Below are 14233 nucleotides of genomic sequence, written 5' to 3'. Positions count from 1 at the left end.
TAATACTTATGTCGGATGGCGGTCTTATTACTATCATTATTATTATTATTATTGTTATTATTATTATTATTATTATTATTATTATTATTATTATTATTATTATTACTATTATTATTATTATTATAGCCGACACGTGCTCCCTCCGATATCTCAGTACATTCCCCTATGGTCAAGGTCGTCGCGACTATCCACGCCGTACCGCCATAATCTCCAGTCTGCCGACGTATATATGTCATGAAAAGGTAAAGTTTAAAGTCAGTCTGTTAGTTGACAGGGTTTAAAAAACATGTCATTGAGAGATAGTGACGATATATACGTATACCTATCTTCTCTTGCAGGTGGTAGGTCATTTCCCAACAACACAACAACAGAATTTGAAAACAGAATCTTACCCATTCATTTAGACACCGGCAGGGATTATGAAGTCGGCCTGTGTAATATTTTATTCCCTAAATATTTCTACTGCATTGCGGAAGGGGATCCAAATTCCAGTATATCGTTCTATGGTCGGGTTAAGCAGTCAGACTTTGATATGTATGAATATAATATGTATACCTATCTACCGGAAAGGAATATCATCTCCAATTTTACCGATAAGAACATACCGGCCATAACTAAGGCAATTAATGGACAGATAGTGAGAGAACTTCAAGCAATCTTGAATGACTCCTTTAAGATCTATTTCCCTTACTCGGATATCATTTATTATGACCGCGACTTGGAGCGGGTCGTTGTGAATAACGCGATTGTCCCTCCTAATGACGATCGTATTTACAGTGATATAAGTATAAAATTTGCATCGCATATAGCTCACATTCTGGGTTTCAATCCAAATTTTCGCTACACCGTCTACTTTCAAAGATCTGGCGACGGCATTTCATCTTCCGACGCCAGCGAAGCTTCCTCCTCATCACCCATAAAATTATTCGCTCAATACGTACCGCGAGCTGATGCAGGGACGGATTATATGTACGTTTATACCGACATCATTTCCCCCTCGCGATTTGGCAACCAACTAGTTAATATATTAGACGTCATACCACTCCCCGGCGACAGCACCAGTAAAGGTGCGAATTCAATTACGTATAAACCACTTTCTGCATCAACTATAGAGAGTGTGGCCATCAAAATTGCTAATCAAAGAGGCAAACCTATTCAGTTTGAAGATGGGGAAAACAGTGTTACTTGCGTGTTACATATAAGACCACGTTAACTTTGCGTCTCGGACGTAAAATTTTGAAGAGAATCGATCAAGGTGGGATAATGGGTGGAGTGGAGGATAATGAAACAGGCAGGTGTTGCCTACTTCCGAGTCAAGGCACGCGCCTCGCGACCATCTGCGCGGGAAGCTTCAGTGTTTCCCCGCGCGGCATGGCGGCCGGGACAAAGTGTTGACAATGTTATAGAAAAAAAAGAAAAGAAAATGGGTGTTCACTGTGGAACAGCAGAGGCGCGGATTTTATGTGAAGTGTTTGGGAGATGGCGCACTAATCCATCCTGCCCCTCATGTGTGGAAGACCAGTGTGATTTATGCGAGCGGTGTGGACTTCTGTTTCCACATTCACCGCCAGAACACACCTGCGAAGTTGGCAATCCTGCTTCTTCTGGTAAGCATTATTACTTATTTTGGCGGGAATGTATAATAATAAAGATGAAATGACTGTCAATCTTTACAAGTTTGAGCTCTGAGCACATCTTCCTGTACAGGCTCACACTCGATTGAGGTTGAGCAGAACGCCGGCGTAGAAGGCCCACGTCGGCGGACGTCACAAGGCGACATCCCACGCGGAGGCGGGGGAAGAGGTGAGAAAAAAAAAAAACTACAAATAATAAAGCAATAAATACGGTGCCACCGCCACTACTAATATTCTTTTTTTTTAAGACTCGCCACGGCCGGGACCGAGTGGATTATCGGGGAACGTATTCAATTCTTCCGAGACTTCAAGTCCTTCACTACCTACACAAGGTAAATATCAATTCAATAATAATAATAATAATAATAATAATAATAATAATAATAATAATAATAAACTGTCGCTGCTACTTCTATTTTTTCTTCCCAGACACGCCACAAGCGGAGGCGGACCACGATGAGCGCAGCATGGCAGGAGAGTCGGCGGATGCAGACCTTGACGAGCGCGGGATGCCGGAAGAGCCGCGGTTAATTGACTCGAGGGAAAATTTTATGAGGAGCTTCACCAGACATCAATATGACATACCTGATCATGTAAGCAGAGATCCACTCGGTCTACTTACCGAATACAGGGAGTTCTTTATACGGGAAATTAGATCATATTTCACGTCACACGGCTCGCCATTCCCCCCCACCCTGAAAATATTTTCACACATTTCTCTGTTACTAGTGAAATTCTCTACCTTAGGCGAGGATGAACATCGAGTCATTCATATTGCTTTTAGAGCACGACTGATCACCTATCAAGATGTGCCTGACCTTGTTGATTTATGGATCCATCAGCTGAACAGTCGGCTGGAAAGCCTCACCAGCGAGACTGAAGGATCTGGTTTTATCATTTCAAGAGTACAGAATTTTTTCATCAACTATTGCTTGCACGTCGCATGTAGTGGCATAGGAGATTATGTTGCTTATCCTAGAGGCGTGCGAGGAGGGAATGAAATTTTCAATCCTGATGGCCGGCATTCATCCTGTGTTATTCAGTGTTTGGCGGCTTTCAGACTTCATGCTCGAGGTGTACCTTGGAAAAGAATTCCAAAAATATTACGGAGACGGCATGGCGGAGAGAAATACGTCACGCGCGGAAAAGTAGGCAGTCCAGTGACTTGGGAGAACTTGAGTCAGTTAGAAAGGTTAAATTGTCTGTCTCTGGACGTTTATACACTGACAAAAAGCGGTGAGATATACTATTTAACATTATCAAGAAAAGGCTCGCGGAAGTATAAAACTGTAGTCTCACTCCTTTTACTAGGTGGAAAACATATGACGCTCATTAAAGACGTGGAGAAGCTGCACCGGAAATTGACGAGAAGCAGTCCCACCCCAGAGGGTCATCAGTTTTGCAAAGTATGTTTCAGCTCAGTTCCCAAGTCTGTCAGTTTGAGCGATCACGAGTGTCACTGCGACTTCACTCAAACTCTTCTCTTTCCAGGTGACGGTGAAAAAGTAAAATTTAAAAATTTTGCCTACACCTATCAGCCTGCATACTTAGCATTTTTTGATTTTGAAACTATGATAAAACCTAAGGAGAATAGGAGTGTGATAGCTGAACATGACCCAATTGGATACTCGTATCTCATCATCAATAGGCATGGAGATGTCGTGGAAAAGAGAAGTTATTTCGGTGAAGATCCCGTGAATAATTTCATTGATAGCCTATCCAATGCTTGGGGAATCATCAAGGAAAGTGTAGTTAGCTATCCAATTAGCATGTCTGCGGAGGATGAAGCCCACTTCAAACGTCAGCGTCACTGCGAGCTCTGCCATCAACCCTTTAATGTGAAAACCCCACCTCATAAACATCACGACCACTCATTACCACAAAATAATTACAAGGGGGCTTTGTGCGCGCGATGCAACCTCCAGTGTCGTGACATGAGGAAATATCTCATCACTCTGGCACATAATATGAGCTTTGACGTCTCCTTAATCATAAAAGACCTTCACTTGCCAGAGTCGCACGTGGACATCCTTGCCAAGTCAGAATCGCATTTATTGAAAGTAAGGATTAAGGAATTGCAGTTTCAGGACACGCTTTCCATTATGAATGCTGGCCTCGGTCATCTCGCTCAGAGTCACGTGCAGGCGGGCTATAGCACGCGTTACGCCCAGGAAATGGTGAATTACCTCCCCGAGGATGTAAGGCGTGTAATTTGCACTCAAAAACAGTTTCTTTGTTATGAGTACATCACCGACCTTGGCCGCTTAGAAGATCGACAATTGCCACCTCGTGAGGCATTTTATGACACGCTCAAGGGGAAGGCTCTGCCACCTGGAGAATATGAACACGCTCAAAGCGTGTGGAGTATGACATCCTGCCGCACTTTAGGCGATTACATAAGACTGTATTGTGAGATTGATGTGGGATTATTAGCCGACACATATCTCAAATATAGATCATACCTGCATGAATTTTATGGGCTGGACGTGTCACATTACGTGTCACTGTCTTCTTATGCTTATGACGCTTTTTTAAAGTCGACAGGCGTTCAACTTGATCCACCTTACGACCCTAACATGTATCACCTGATCAAAAGAAATGTACGAGGAGGCTTTGTAACTTGCGTCAGGCCACACCTGCAGTCAAACCACGAACCCGACGGTGGACCCGGCACCTATGTGTTCTATCTGGACTATAATTCATTATATGCAAGCGTTATGTGTTCCCCCCTGCCTATGGGTGACATCAAAAAGCTTTCTCAGTCAGAGATGGATGATTTTTTTGAAGTTGGCATCCAGAATCATGCGACAGATGGCGACGTCGGTTACTGGCTGCATTTAGACAGCTGTGACGTTTCCCCCGACGTAGCTCGGATCACGGACGAGTTCCCTCTGTGCCTCGCACACATGACTATTACAGAAGATGACATCTCGCCGTACAGTAAAAGACTGTTAGAAGCTGAGGGTCGTAAGCTGGGGAGGAAAAATCGTAAACTCGTGGCCAGTCATAAGGGACTGAAAGATCATCTCATCAGTCTGGAATTGCTGCAACTTTTACTCTCACTTGGACTGGAAATACAATGTGTTCATGCTATATATAGGTTCAGACAGGCTCCATACCTGAAACCTTTCATAGAAAGGAACGTCGCTCAGCGTAAAAATGAGACGTGCACCATTAAAAATCGCATTTGCAAACTGATGTCAAACGCAGTTTATGGTAGATCCATGTTATCTGAAGTGAAGTATGGCCTCCAGCAGAAATTAGTGACAAAAAGAAAGTCTTTCCTGAAGTATGCAAGAAATCCATCCTTTAAAAGGGTCCACCAATTAGGCGAGGACCGAGTCATATGTGTCAACAGTAAGAATACGATTAAAATCAGGCAGCCAAATTACTTGGGATACCATATTTTAGAAGTGGCAAAGAAGTACATGTACAACTTTTGGTATCGTGTCATCAAAGCTAATTATGGGGAGAGAGCTAAATTAGCTTATGAAGATACTGACAGTTTCATTTTCAGTCTGCACATACCTACAAACTTAAATGATGAACTGAAACATGGACCCATGGCAAATTTTCTCGACACCAGTAACTTTGCTTCAGATCACCCGTGTTTTAATGGGGAGCGGAAGGGTCAACTAGGCTTGTTGAAATCTGAAACCGGATCCACGCTCATCAAAGAGGCGATTATATTAAAGCCAAAGATGTATTCGCTGCTGTTGGAAGATGACAAGCAAGTATCTCGAGGTAAAGGCATTCCAACTCACCTTCAGCAAAATATATTGCATCAGCAGTATAGGGAAACACTTAATAATGTCGCATGTGGGATGGTGGATTGCTATAATATCAGGAATGTGAAAGGACAAATTTGTACCACTCGTATGCGAAAGCGTACGTTGTCACATTTTGACGACAAGCGCTTTCACGTCGATGGCTATACCTCAAGGGCGTATTATCACCCCGACAATGATCCGCGGGAAAGAGATGTGGAGAATGAGATGGAAGAGGAGGTGGCGGTGGATGTGGATGAGGAAGAGGAGGAGGAGGAGGAGGAGGAGGAGGAGGAGGAAGAGGGGGAGGAAGAGGGGGAGGATGGGGTAATGAGTGGTCTGTGGCGTGATCGGGAGAGACTTTCCGCGGCATTATTCACATCATGATTAAGGGGTAGAGAAAGAGAGGACGCAGCTGCTAGCAGACACCCTTCATGTAATGTAAAAAAACATTTGCTCTGACCACGTAGGTTAAGGAAGAGGGGGAGGTGGAGGATGGGTTGTGTCGTGATCGGGAGTGGCCTTCCATGACATTATTCACGTCATAATTAAGGGGTGGAGAGAGACCGCGGCCGCCAGCAGCTGCCATTCATGTAATGTAAGAACATTTGTTTTGAGTATGGAGTTAAGGAGAGGAATGAGGAGATTGTTCATGTACTGTAAGGACATTTGTACTGTCCACGTGGGATAAGGAGGATGAGGAGGAGGAGGTAATGTAAGAACATTTGTACTTAGGTTAAGGAGAGGGGGAGGGGGGGGGGAGGTTGAGGAAGAGGTGTGGGTCGGGGGAGATCCACGTCATAATTAGAAGGCAGGGATGAGGATGCAGCTAGGAGGTTAGTTATGCTGTTACCTACATGACCATGTAAATAAAGGTTAAGTAATAAATACTGTAAACATATCGTAGCGTCTTTTAGTAACCCTCTGAACTTAACATGGACAAGACATTTAGCGAAGAGATGCTGAATCTCTTCAGATATCCTGCACGCATAATTATTGCAGGTTATACAAATTCCGGCAAAACACACCTCTGCAATAAAATTATAGAGAAATATCAGCATGGATTTAACAGAATTATCATTTGTGGCGTCTCATCGCATTCGCTGCAGCAGAATTCCCCTTTTCAAGATAAGGTCGAAGTGCATGAGAAAATTATTGATCCCGTGATGGATGATAACAGTCCATACGCCGACCCGCAAACGCACACACTCCTGATATTAGATGACAATTTCCTCACGGCTGGCAATTCTCAAACGATAGCAGAGGCTTTCACCAAAGGGAGACATAAAAATTTGTCAGTTATAATGATAGCACAGAATGTCTTTTTCCCCGGAAAGTATGCTAGAACGATAACTTTAAATGCCTCACATTACATTCTTATGAAAAACAGAGATATATATCAAATTGAATGTCTGGGCAGGCAACTTTATGGAAGGGAGCGCGCCAAACACTTTGTGGAAATTTATAAAAATGTCGTGCTTAGACGAGATCACGGTTATTAAATTTTGTTGTGTGATTTATCCCCGAACGCACCCGAAGAAATTCAACTGCGCACGAATATTGTGGATGAGCCACCCTGTGAGAAAGTCTATCTGCTATGAACGCCGTTTTGGACGAACTTTACCGGGATATGACGAATCCTGCGGCTTTAGGAGGTGTGCAAGCACTCTACAGAGAGGGGAAGAAAAGGGATAAGAATCTAACACTCCGCGATGTGAGGGCATTTCTGCAGGGCAGCCGCACTTATACGCTTCACAAGCCGACACTGAAACGTTTTCCGCGACGAAAAATTCTCGCTCCTAAACCGTCCGTCATTTTAACTTGCGATTTGGCTGATTTTGCGAGGCTGCACAGACACAATGGCGGCGTCCGATACATCATGTTTTGCCTGGACGTTTTCAGCAGATACTTGAAAGTGGCAACGCTGACAAGTAAATCCGGACACAGTAGCCTGCAAGCGCTGAAAAAAGTTCTAGAGTCGGGGAGTTTTACAGGCGTGTCGCGTCTTTTTACTGATCAGGGATCCGAATTTTATAATCAAGCAGTGAAAAAATATCTAACTTTGAAAGGTATTACCTTGTATTCCAATTACTCGCGTGAAACAAAGGCGAGTTTGGCAGAAAGGGTCATCCGAACCATAAAGACAAAAATATATAAATATCTCACGCAGAACAACACACTGACGTATATTAACGTCTTGCCCACCCTAATAAATACGTACAATCACACCCCACACCGCGGTTTGGGCGGCAACCAAACGCCGGCTCAGGTTCACCGCCTCCGCGAGCTGTCACAAGTCAGGAAGCAATTTAAACGAATGTATTTAAATCGGCCAAGGGGAAAGAAAGTTGTCAGTCATAAATTAGACGTGGGAGACATTGTACGCTTGCAACGTGCTTCCCGAACGCAATTTAAATTCAATAAGGGTTATACCGTCAACAATACCGAGGAGCTTTTTAAGATAAGTCGTGTGGATTACTCACATAAAATCCCTATTTATTTCATAAGGGATTTGGCGGGGGAGGACGTGACCGGCGCTTTCTACAGGGAAGAATTAATCAAGTCCTCTCTTCCCTCACATTACCAGGTCGATATATTACGATCGAAGGTCGAGCGAGGTAAGAGAAAGTACTTCGTCCACTGGCGTGGGTACCCAGATAAATTTGACAGCTGGATAGATGCGGACGACTTAGTATAAGATATGGATGAGGAAAAACCATTGATATTGAAGTACAAGGATTTGGTTTTTCTCCTCTCGCACGTCACCCCTAAATTGCGGAAGCAGGTCTTGCAAAGTTTGAATAAGCGCGAAGTCAATTGCATCTCGGAAATATTCGCCAACTTTTTGAAGAGACGCCTGACGGACGACGATACCATCATTAACCGCCTGAAAAAATTCAAGAGTGATATTCGCACTGTAGCCTTGAAGAAGACGCCCGTGTACAAGAAGAAAGCGATTCTAATCTCCAAACGAGGTGGTAACATATTGGCCGCGTTACTCCCGATAGCCGTGTCGGCAATAACAAGTTTACTACAGAGATGAAAGAATATTGTTTAGTTCCCGTCTCAGTTGCCGAGAGGTGTAAGTTTAAACCGACCGACAGCGCAACTCAGCACCGATTCACGTCAAAACAAGTCAAGAAAAAAAAAAAAAACTTCACTTCCGCTACCGGCCGCCGCCCTCCCCGACGCCGCCACCGTGACGCCACCACCACGCGCACCTGTCAATCCACCCTTGGATGATTTGATTCGAGTTGCCGTTCCTCCTTCCTTTAGAGAATATGGTTTATCTCTCTTGAAATTATTGGAGGGTAAACCTGGGATTTCATGGGATGAGCGCGGTAACTTACTTCCACCATTTTCTGGCATAAGCGTGTTTGATCTCATACGAGTACTCGGTCACGAAAAGGGGGCCGCGAAAAGACTTTCACCCGATAAGCGTCCATTATTATCACTGCTACTTCGCATGGCGCAACTCCCCGCGGATGCCATCAGAAATACGACTCAACGAAGTAAACTGATAGGTGGCGGGGTCGGTGACATCTGGGAAGCATATTAAATGAGAAAGCTCCCCATCTTACTCTGTAAACGAGTAAGTACATCAATAATACATGAGAGCACGTGTTAGGCGCGTCAGGGGTGCAGGCCCACGGATGGATAATTGATGAGGGTTATGGTCAAAAAAAGGTTCACCCCCCCCTAACCCACATCCCCTAATAAATAATACGTTCCCCGCCCTCCATCCCTTCCCACCAACAAAGGAAAAAAAAATAACACCTGCGTCAATTTGAATGAATAAATTCTACTACGCAGAAGGTGTAATATCGACCAATACGTGCGAATAAAGGTCTGCGATGACACATTTCCCCCTCACTCCCCTCACAGAGGGTTCAACGTGTGGATCAGCCCTCCAATTACTCGTCAAGATGAAGGTGGTCGAGGGCAAGCTGACCGATGGCATCTTCCGCGACCGCCGCTGTTATATCATTTATTCAGTAAATGCCGTCTCCACCGAACCGAGTGGGATTGCGCGGGATCTCAAAACGATTTACCCATACGAGAATACACATGCAGCTAGAAAGAGACTCTACTCGCTTCATCGGGCCACGGCAGACACGAGAGATGACCCAGGACGTATCATTATCCACGCGCCTCCCACAGGAAGCGTAAATCTCCCTCACCTGGTGGCCTGCGTGACTCAGTATGGTTGGGGCGAGGCCGTCGAGGGAAACGAGAAGGCGCGACAGGCAATCGCGACGTCGAAGGATTTGCCTTACGTGGAAGGACTCAAGATAGATACAAGCGTGAATCGACGTCAACACTTCCAGAATTGCCTGAAAAAGATTGCCCTGCTAGCCATGGCGAACGCTGAAGTAGAGCAAATTATTATCCCGGAAGGACTGGGATGTAGAGGTCGCTGCCAGGATGAGTGGAAGAATAATTACCTGCCTATGGTGGAAGGGCTGGCGCAGCGACTTCAACCTTTTGGAGTTGAAACTATTCTGGTGAGGAAGTCTGAATAACTATATCATGTAAATTTTAAAATAAAGTTGATGTGTGTTTGACAAATCGAGTATAAATGTATTCCTTAATTGGGGTGACCGTTATTATTTATTTTGATCATGGCGGGAGCAGCATATCAGACAGAAATAAATAGCCGGTGATTATGCTCGACGTCTTATTCATGACGTGACAACCATCATGACGAGAGCGTTCACACCTCCCACTCGAGCGGAATACGACTTGCTTTTTACGCAAAGCAAAGGTGGAGGCTTAGACGACATCCGGGTTTTTATTCCACCCCATTCAAGAAGAGGTGGCGGTCTATTTTCCGTTTTGAGTGGCTTTGCTAAAAGAGCAATTCCCTTTCTCATGCGCACTGTAGCACCCGAAGCGCTCCAAATGGGAAAAGGTTTATTAACAGATGTTTTAGAAGGGAAGCGACTTCGCGAATCATTAAGAAATAGAGGTGTTGCAGCCGTGAAGGGTGTGGGGGAAAGGATAGTTCGAGGCGGACGAGTAATGAAAAAGAGGAAAGTTGGAGTCTGAAAAAAAAAAAAAAAAGAGAAAACCACCAACCAGGCAACTGAAAAGAAAGACTTGCTATAAAGCAGATATCTTCAATATTTAGCTTAGTCGCAAAGATGACTCATTACGGTCCGGATGTGCAGGGTGGAGCGACCTCCACCCCCCTGAGCAATTATCTGACGGCCGTGAGTGAGAACTTTCCGCGGGTGAATCGCTTGCATACCATCGAATCGTCAGTCGCTGCGAGGGGAAAGTTGGACGTATTACCCGTTAATTTAGATGCAAATGCTAATAATCATGCGGGGATCAACGATCCTTACATTGAATTTAGACTGCCTGGTATTCCAGGGCAATTTTTGGATCTATCAACGCTGTCTCTAGAATTGCGAGTTAGCGCGACGAAGGCAGACGGCGCGCCACTAGACGATGGCGATCACGTCGTTTTTAGTAATGGTTTGAATAATACGATGTTTAAGTCATGCGCTTGTTATTTTAACGAACAGCTTGTGGAGTCATCCTCTTTGTTCAACTATCATGCCTTCATTAAAATGATTACAACAATCCCTCAGGATAAAATTGACTCTATCGGTCGCGTCGCCTTCTACCACCGCGATTATGATGGATCAAAAGGCATAATCAATAAATTTGATGAAGACTATTTCACGGGAGGGAATAAAGACGAGAAACAAATGATGAAAGATTGTAAAACGCACGGCATTTCGATGACTGCGCCTTTGTTTTCGGATATATCAAGTCTGGACGCTTATCTGCTTGACTCTGTTGATGTGAGAATTCGATTAGAATTGGCTAACAAAACATGGATTCTTAATTCACACCAAGATGCCAGCAGTTTCAAATTTAAGCTCGAGATGGCTAAGTTATGGGTTGACCGCGTCACGCCACATCCGCCCGCCTTAGAATCGTTAAATAACTCCTTGACTCGAAATCCAATGCAATACACTTTTAATAGAACGCTCAATAAAACGTATGTGTTAGCCGCCAATCAAACGTCTTTGATTGCCGAATTACCTTTCGCGCAAATCATACCTCAAAATTTGACCATGGCAATAGTTGATATGGACAGCTTACAAGGCGTAATTGATAAGAATGGTTTATATTTTCAACACGCCGATCTGTCACATGTACATATCACCGTGAACGGGGCGACCATTTATAACGTTCGCAGCTCTTTCCCGCATCACGCGTCAAAATTGTTTTACACGACCCTTGAGTCACTAGGATTGGACACGCGTAATTCCCTAACATTTGATGCATTCAATAAAGGTCGGACAGTATGTTTCTTTAACTTTGTGACGGAGGACGTGCACAATGCCATCCCTCTGGATAAATCAGGAAATCTAAGAATTAATCTGTCGTTTGCCAAGGGACGTAATCACAACCGCGTCATAATGTTTTTCGCCGACACTACTGGCGTCATAGAAATTGATCATTATCGTCACGTTCGCTGCATTGTCCGCGCATAAGCCGTCATGAATGCACGTGAAATACAGGCCGGTCTAGCAGGCATCTTGGGCGATCGAGTTTATTTTTTAGGCTGTCACGATCATCGCCATGTGACAGATCTGATAAATCTTGCCAGAAAACAGGTGAAGCCATGCGTTTTCATTCTAAATACATTGAGTGACTCAAAGACCATGGGCCACTGGATTACTGTTTATCTTAATTTTCAAAGTCAGACCATAGGCTATTACGATAGCTATAACTTGCATCCCAAATACAATTCCGCTGTCTTACATCATTTTATGCAAACTTGTCCACATATGAAAATTAGCACATTAAATTATCGACTTCAGGGGTTGAATTCCCTCGTGTGTGGCATTTATTGCATGTTCTTTTGCCTTCTACTGAGTTGGCATACATTAAAACGTGCAATGTGCATTATTCACGCCACCTTCAAAAAGCATCAATATCTATATAATGACAAAAAAATTACTCGTATGGCATACGTAATATTTCGTAATATGCCGCATTGCATGCCTACGTTTTGCCCAGCCGGCAGCCGGGCGAGATGTCGTAACATCTGTAAAGCGGTAATAAGGTAGATTGGGGGGTGGGGTGGGGGTGGGAAAGGGGGTCAATATGGGGTAATTGCTGACGGATAAGCGTCACTTCGCCATCACCTCTCAACCCAGTCGGACGTCGAAGCCTCATCTCCAAGAATGGAGCAAGCTAACAAACGTTTCATCTTGAGAACTGCGGGTGAGTACGCCATTACCTTGCACGGCATCTGACATCTTCACCATTGTAAATTACATTAACGTTCTTTGCCAATGAATAAGAAGAGGGAGAGTGGGAGGGGAAATAAAAACTTTTCCATTGTTCTCATCGTTTTTTTTTTTTTTTTTTTTTTTTTTTTTGTCTGTTACAGAACGCATCTCTTTCCGCTTTGATATCTATCTGGGCGATGCTGGGGGTAAGCGAAGCCGTGCTGACCATGAGGATGTCAATGTGGAGAAAATGTCAGAACCTGCAAAGAAGAAATTGATCTTTAGTGATGACGACATGTCGCCACTGCCGGCCAGCCCACCTCCTGACGCTCCATCAGGACAGGAGTCGCAACAGCAGCAGCCGACATCGCAGTCGATTCCGCCACCTCAGGAGTCGCTGATGCCACCTCCGACCGAAGCACAGCCGCAACGGTCAGATGAGTCGAAAGTAGGCGGCAAAGAGGGTCAGGAGGTGAAGAAGAAGTCGCAGGAAAACAGAAAAAAAAGGAATATTCCCCCTAACACGCCAGAGGACGACAGCACACCAAAACTCCCCGTTGCTCCAGCCGCCCCTCGTAAGAAGCTGGTTCCTAGAGTTATTAAAACTACGCCCGTCATTGACAGCGATGACGATGATCTCTTCGCCTTCAATTCGCAAATGTTTTGAATGAAAGAGATGTATTTGCCCTAATAAGCAATGAGCTGTATTTGTCCTAATAAAAATAAAATGTTCCATCGACTCTGCATAACCTTTCTAATAATAATAATAATAATAATAATAATATTAATAATAATAATAATAATAATGATAGTAATAAGACCGCCATCCGACATAAGTATTACGTCAGCCATGCCGCTGGTGGTCGGTGAAAGTGGAAGAGGCCGCCGCTCCGCCCTGGCCGTCACAGACGCTTTCTCCAGGTAAAAAGGATGGACAGGTAACGGGATCTCGTGCGGCAGTCGCGACGACCTTGACCATAGGGGATGTATTGAGATGTCGGAGGGAACGCGTGATGGCAACACTCAGTCATCCCACCCTCCAGGATTCCGTGAATGAAAGGGAAAGGGCGACTTCTATGGCAAGCGCCGTCAGAGTCCCCCTAATCACGCGTGTGTGGCGGGCGGCTGCCACGTCTGGCCGCCAGTCCCTCCCCCCCATCACCTCTCCTCCCCCCCTCCACCCCCTTTTCACTCAATTATTTTCTGCCCACCATCATTGATTCATTAGTCATTCCATCGTCGCCGAAGCATAAGGACGCACGCCCCCTCACCTCTTCTCCGTCAGTGTCGCCGTCACCGTCCCCCCCCCCCGCCCTCCCCCCCCCCCACCCCCCCTGATGTCGCCGTCATGAATCACCCCCCCTTCCCAACCCCCACTAATCTACAGCCTGGGCCTCCATCCTGACATGGACTGCCACTGAAGTCTACGGAAAATTGCTGTCAGGTTTCCCCATTGCAACTTGATCAGCCCCACACTCACAATATGGCATGCCATCAGAGTCGCTCCTGGGGTGGGGGTGGGATCCCCATCCCCCCCCTCCCCCCCCTCCCTCCCTCTCCCATCCCCCAACACTCT

At 45.1% G+C, this 14233-nt stretch overlaps 1 protein-coding gene across 1 annotated transcript; it reads left to right on the top strand.

The window, feature by feature from the left end:
* Positions 1–78: 78 nt before the first annotated feature.
* LOC135109538 (uncharacterized) lies at positions 79–13118 on the top strand. The gene is made up of 5 exons (XM_064020932.1): positions 79–1607; positions 1708–1803; positions 1883–1966; positions 2064–2227; positions 12819–13118. Exons 1-5 carry the CDS (start codon positions 1283–1285, stop codon positions 12933–12935), a joined length of 786 nt encoding a protein of 261 aa, XP_063877002.1. The 5' UTR covers positions 79–1282; the 3' UTR covers positions 12936–13118.
* The last annotated feature ends 1115 nt before the right edge of the window (positions 13119–14233 follow it).

The sequence above is a fragment of the Scylla paramamosain genome, chromosome 19 (genome assembly GCF_035594125.1).
Source record: "Scylla paramamosain isolate STU-SP2022 chromosome 19, ASM3559412v1, whole genome shotgun sequence".
Taxonomy (NCBI): Eukaryota; Metazoa; Arthropoda; class Malacostraca; order Decapoda; family Portunidae; genus Scylla; species Scylla paramamosain.
Note: the sequence above shows the minus strand (reverse complement) of the source record. Positions and strands in the feature narration are given on the sequence as shown.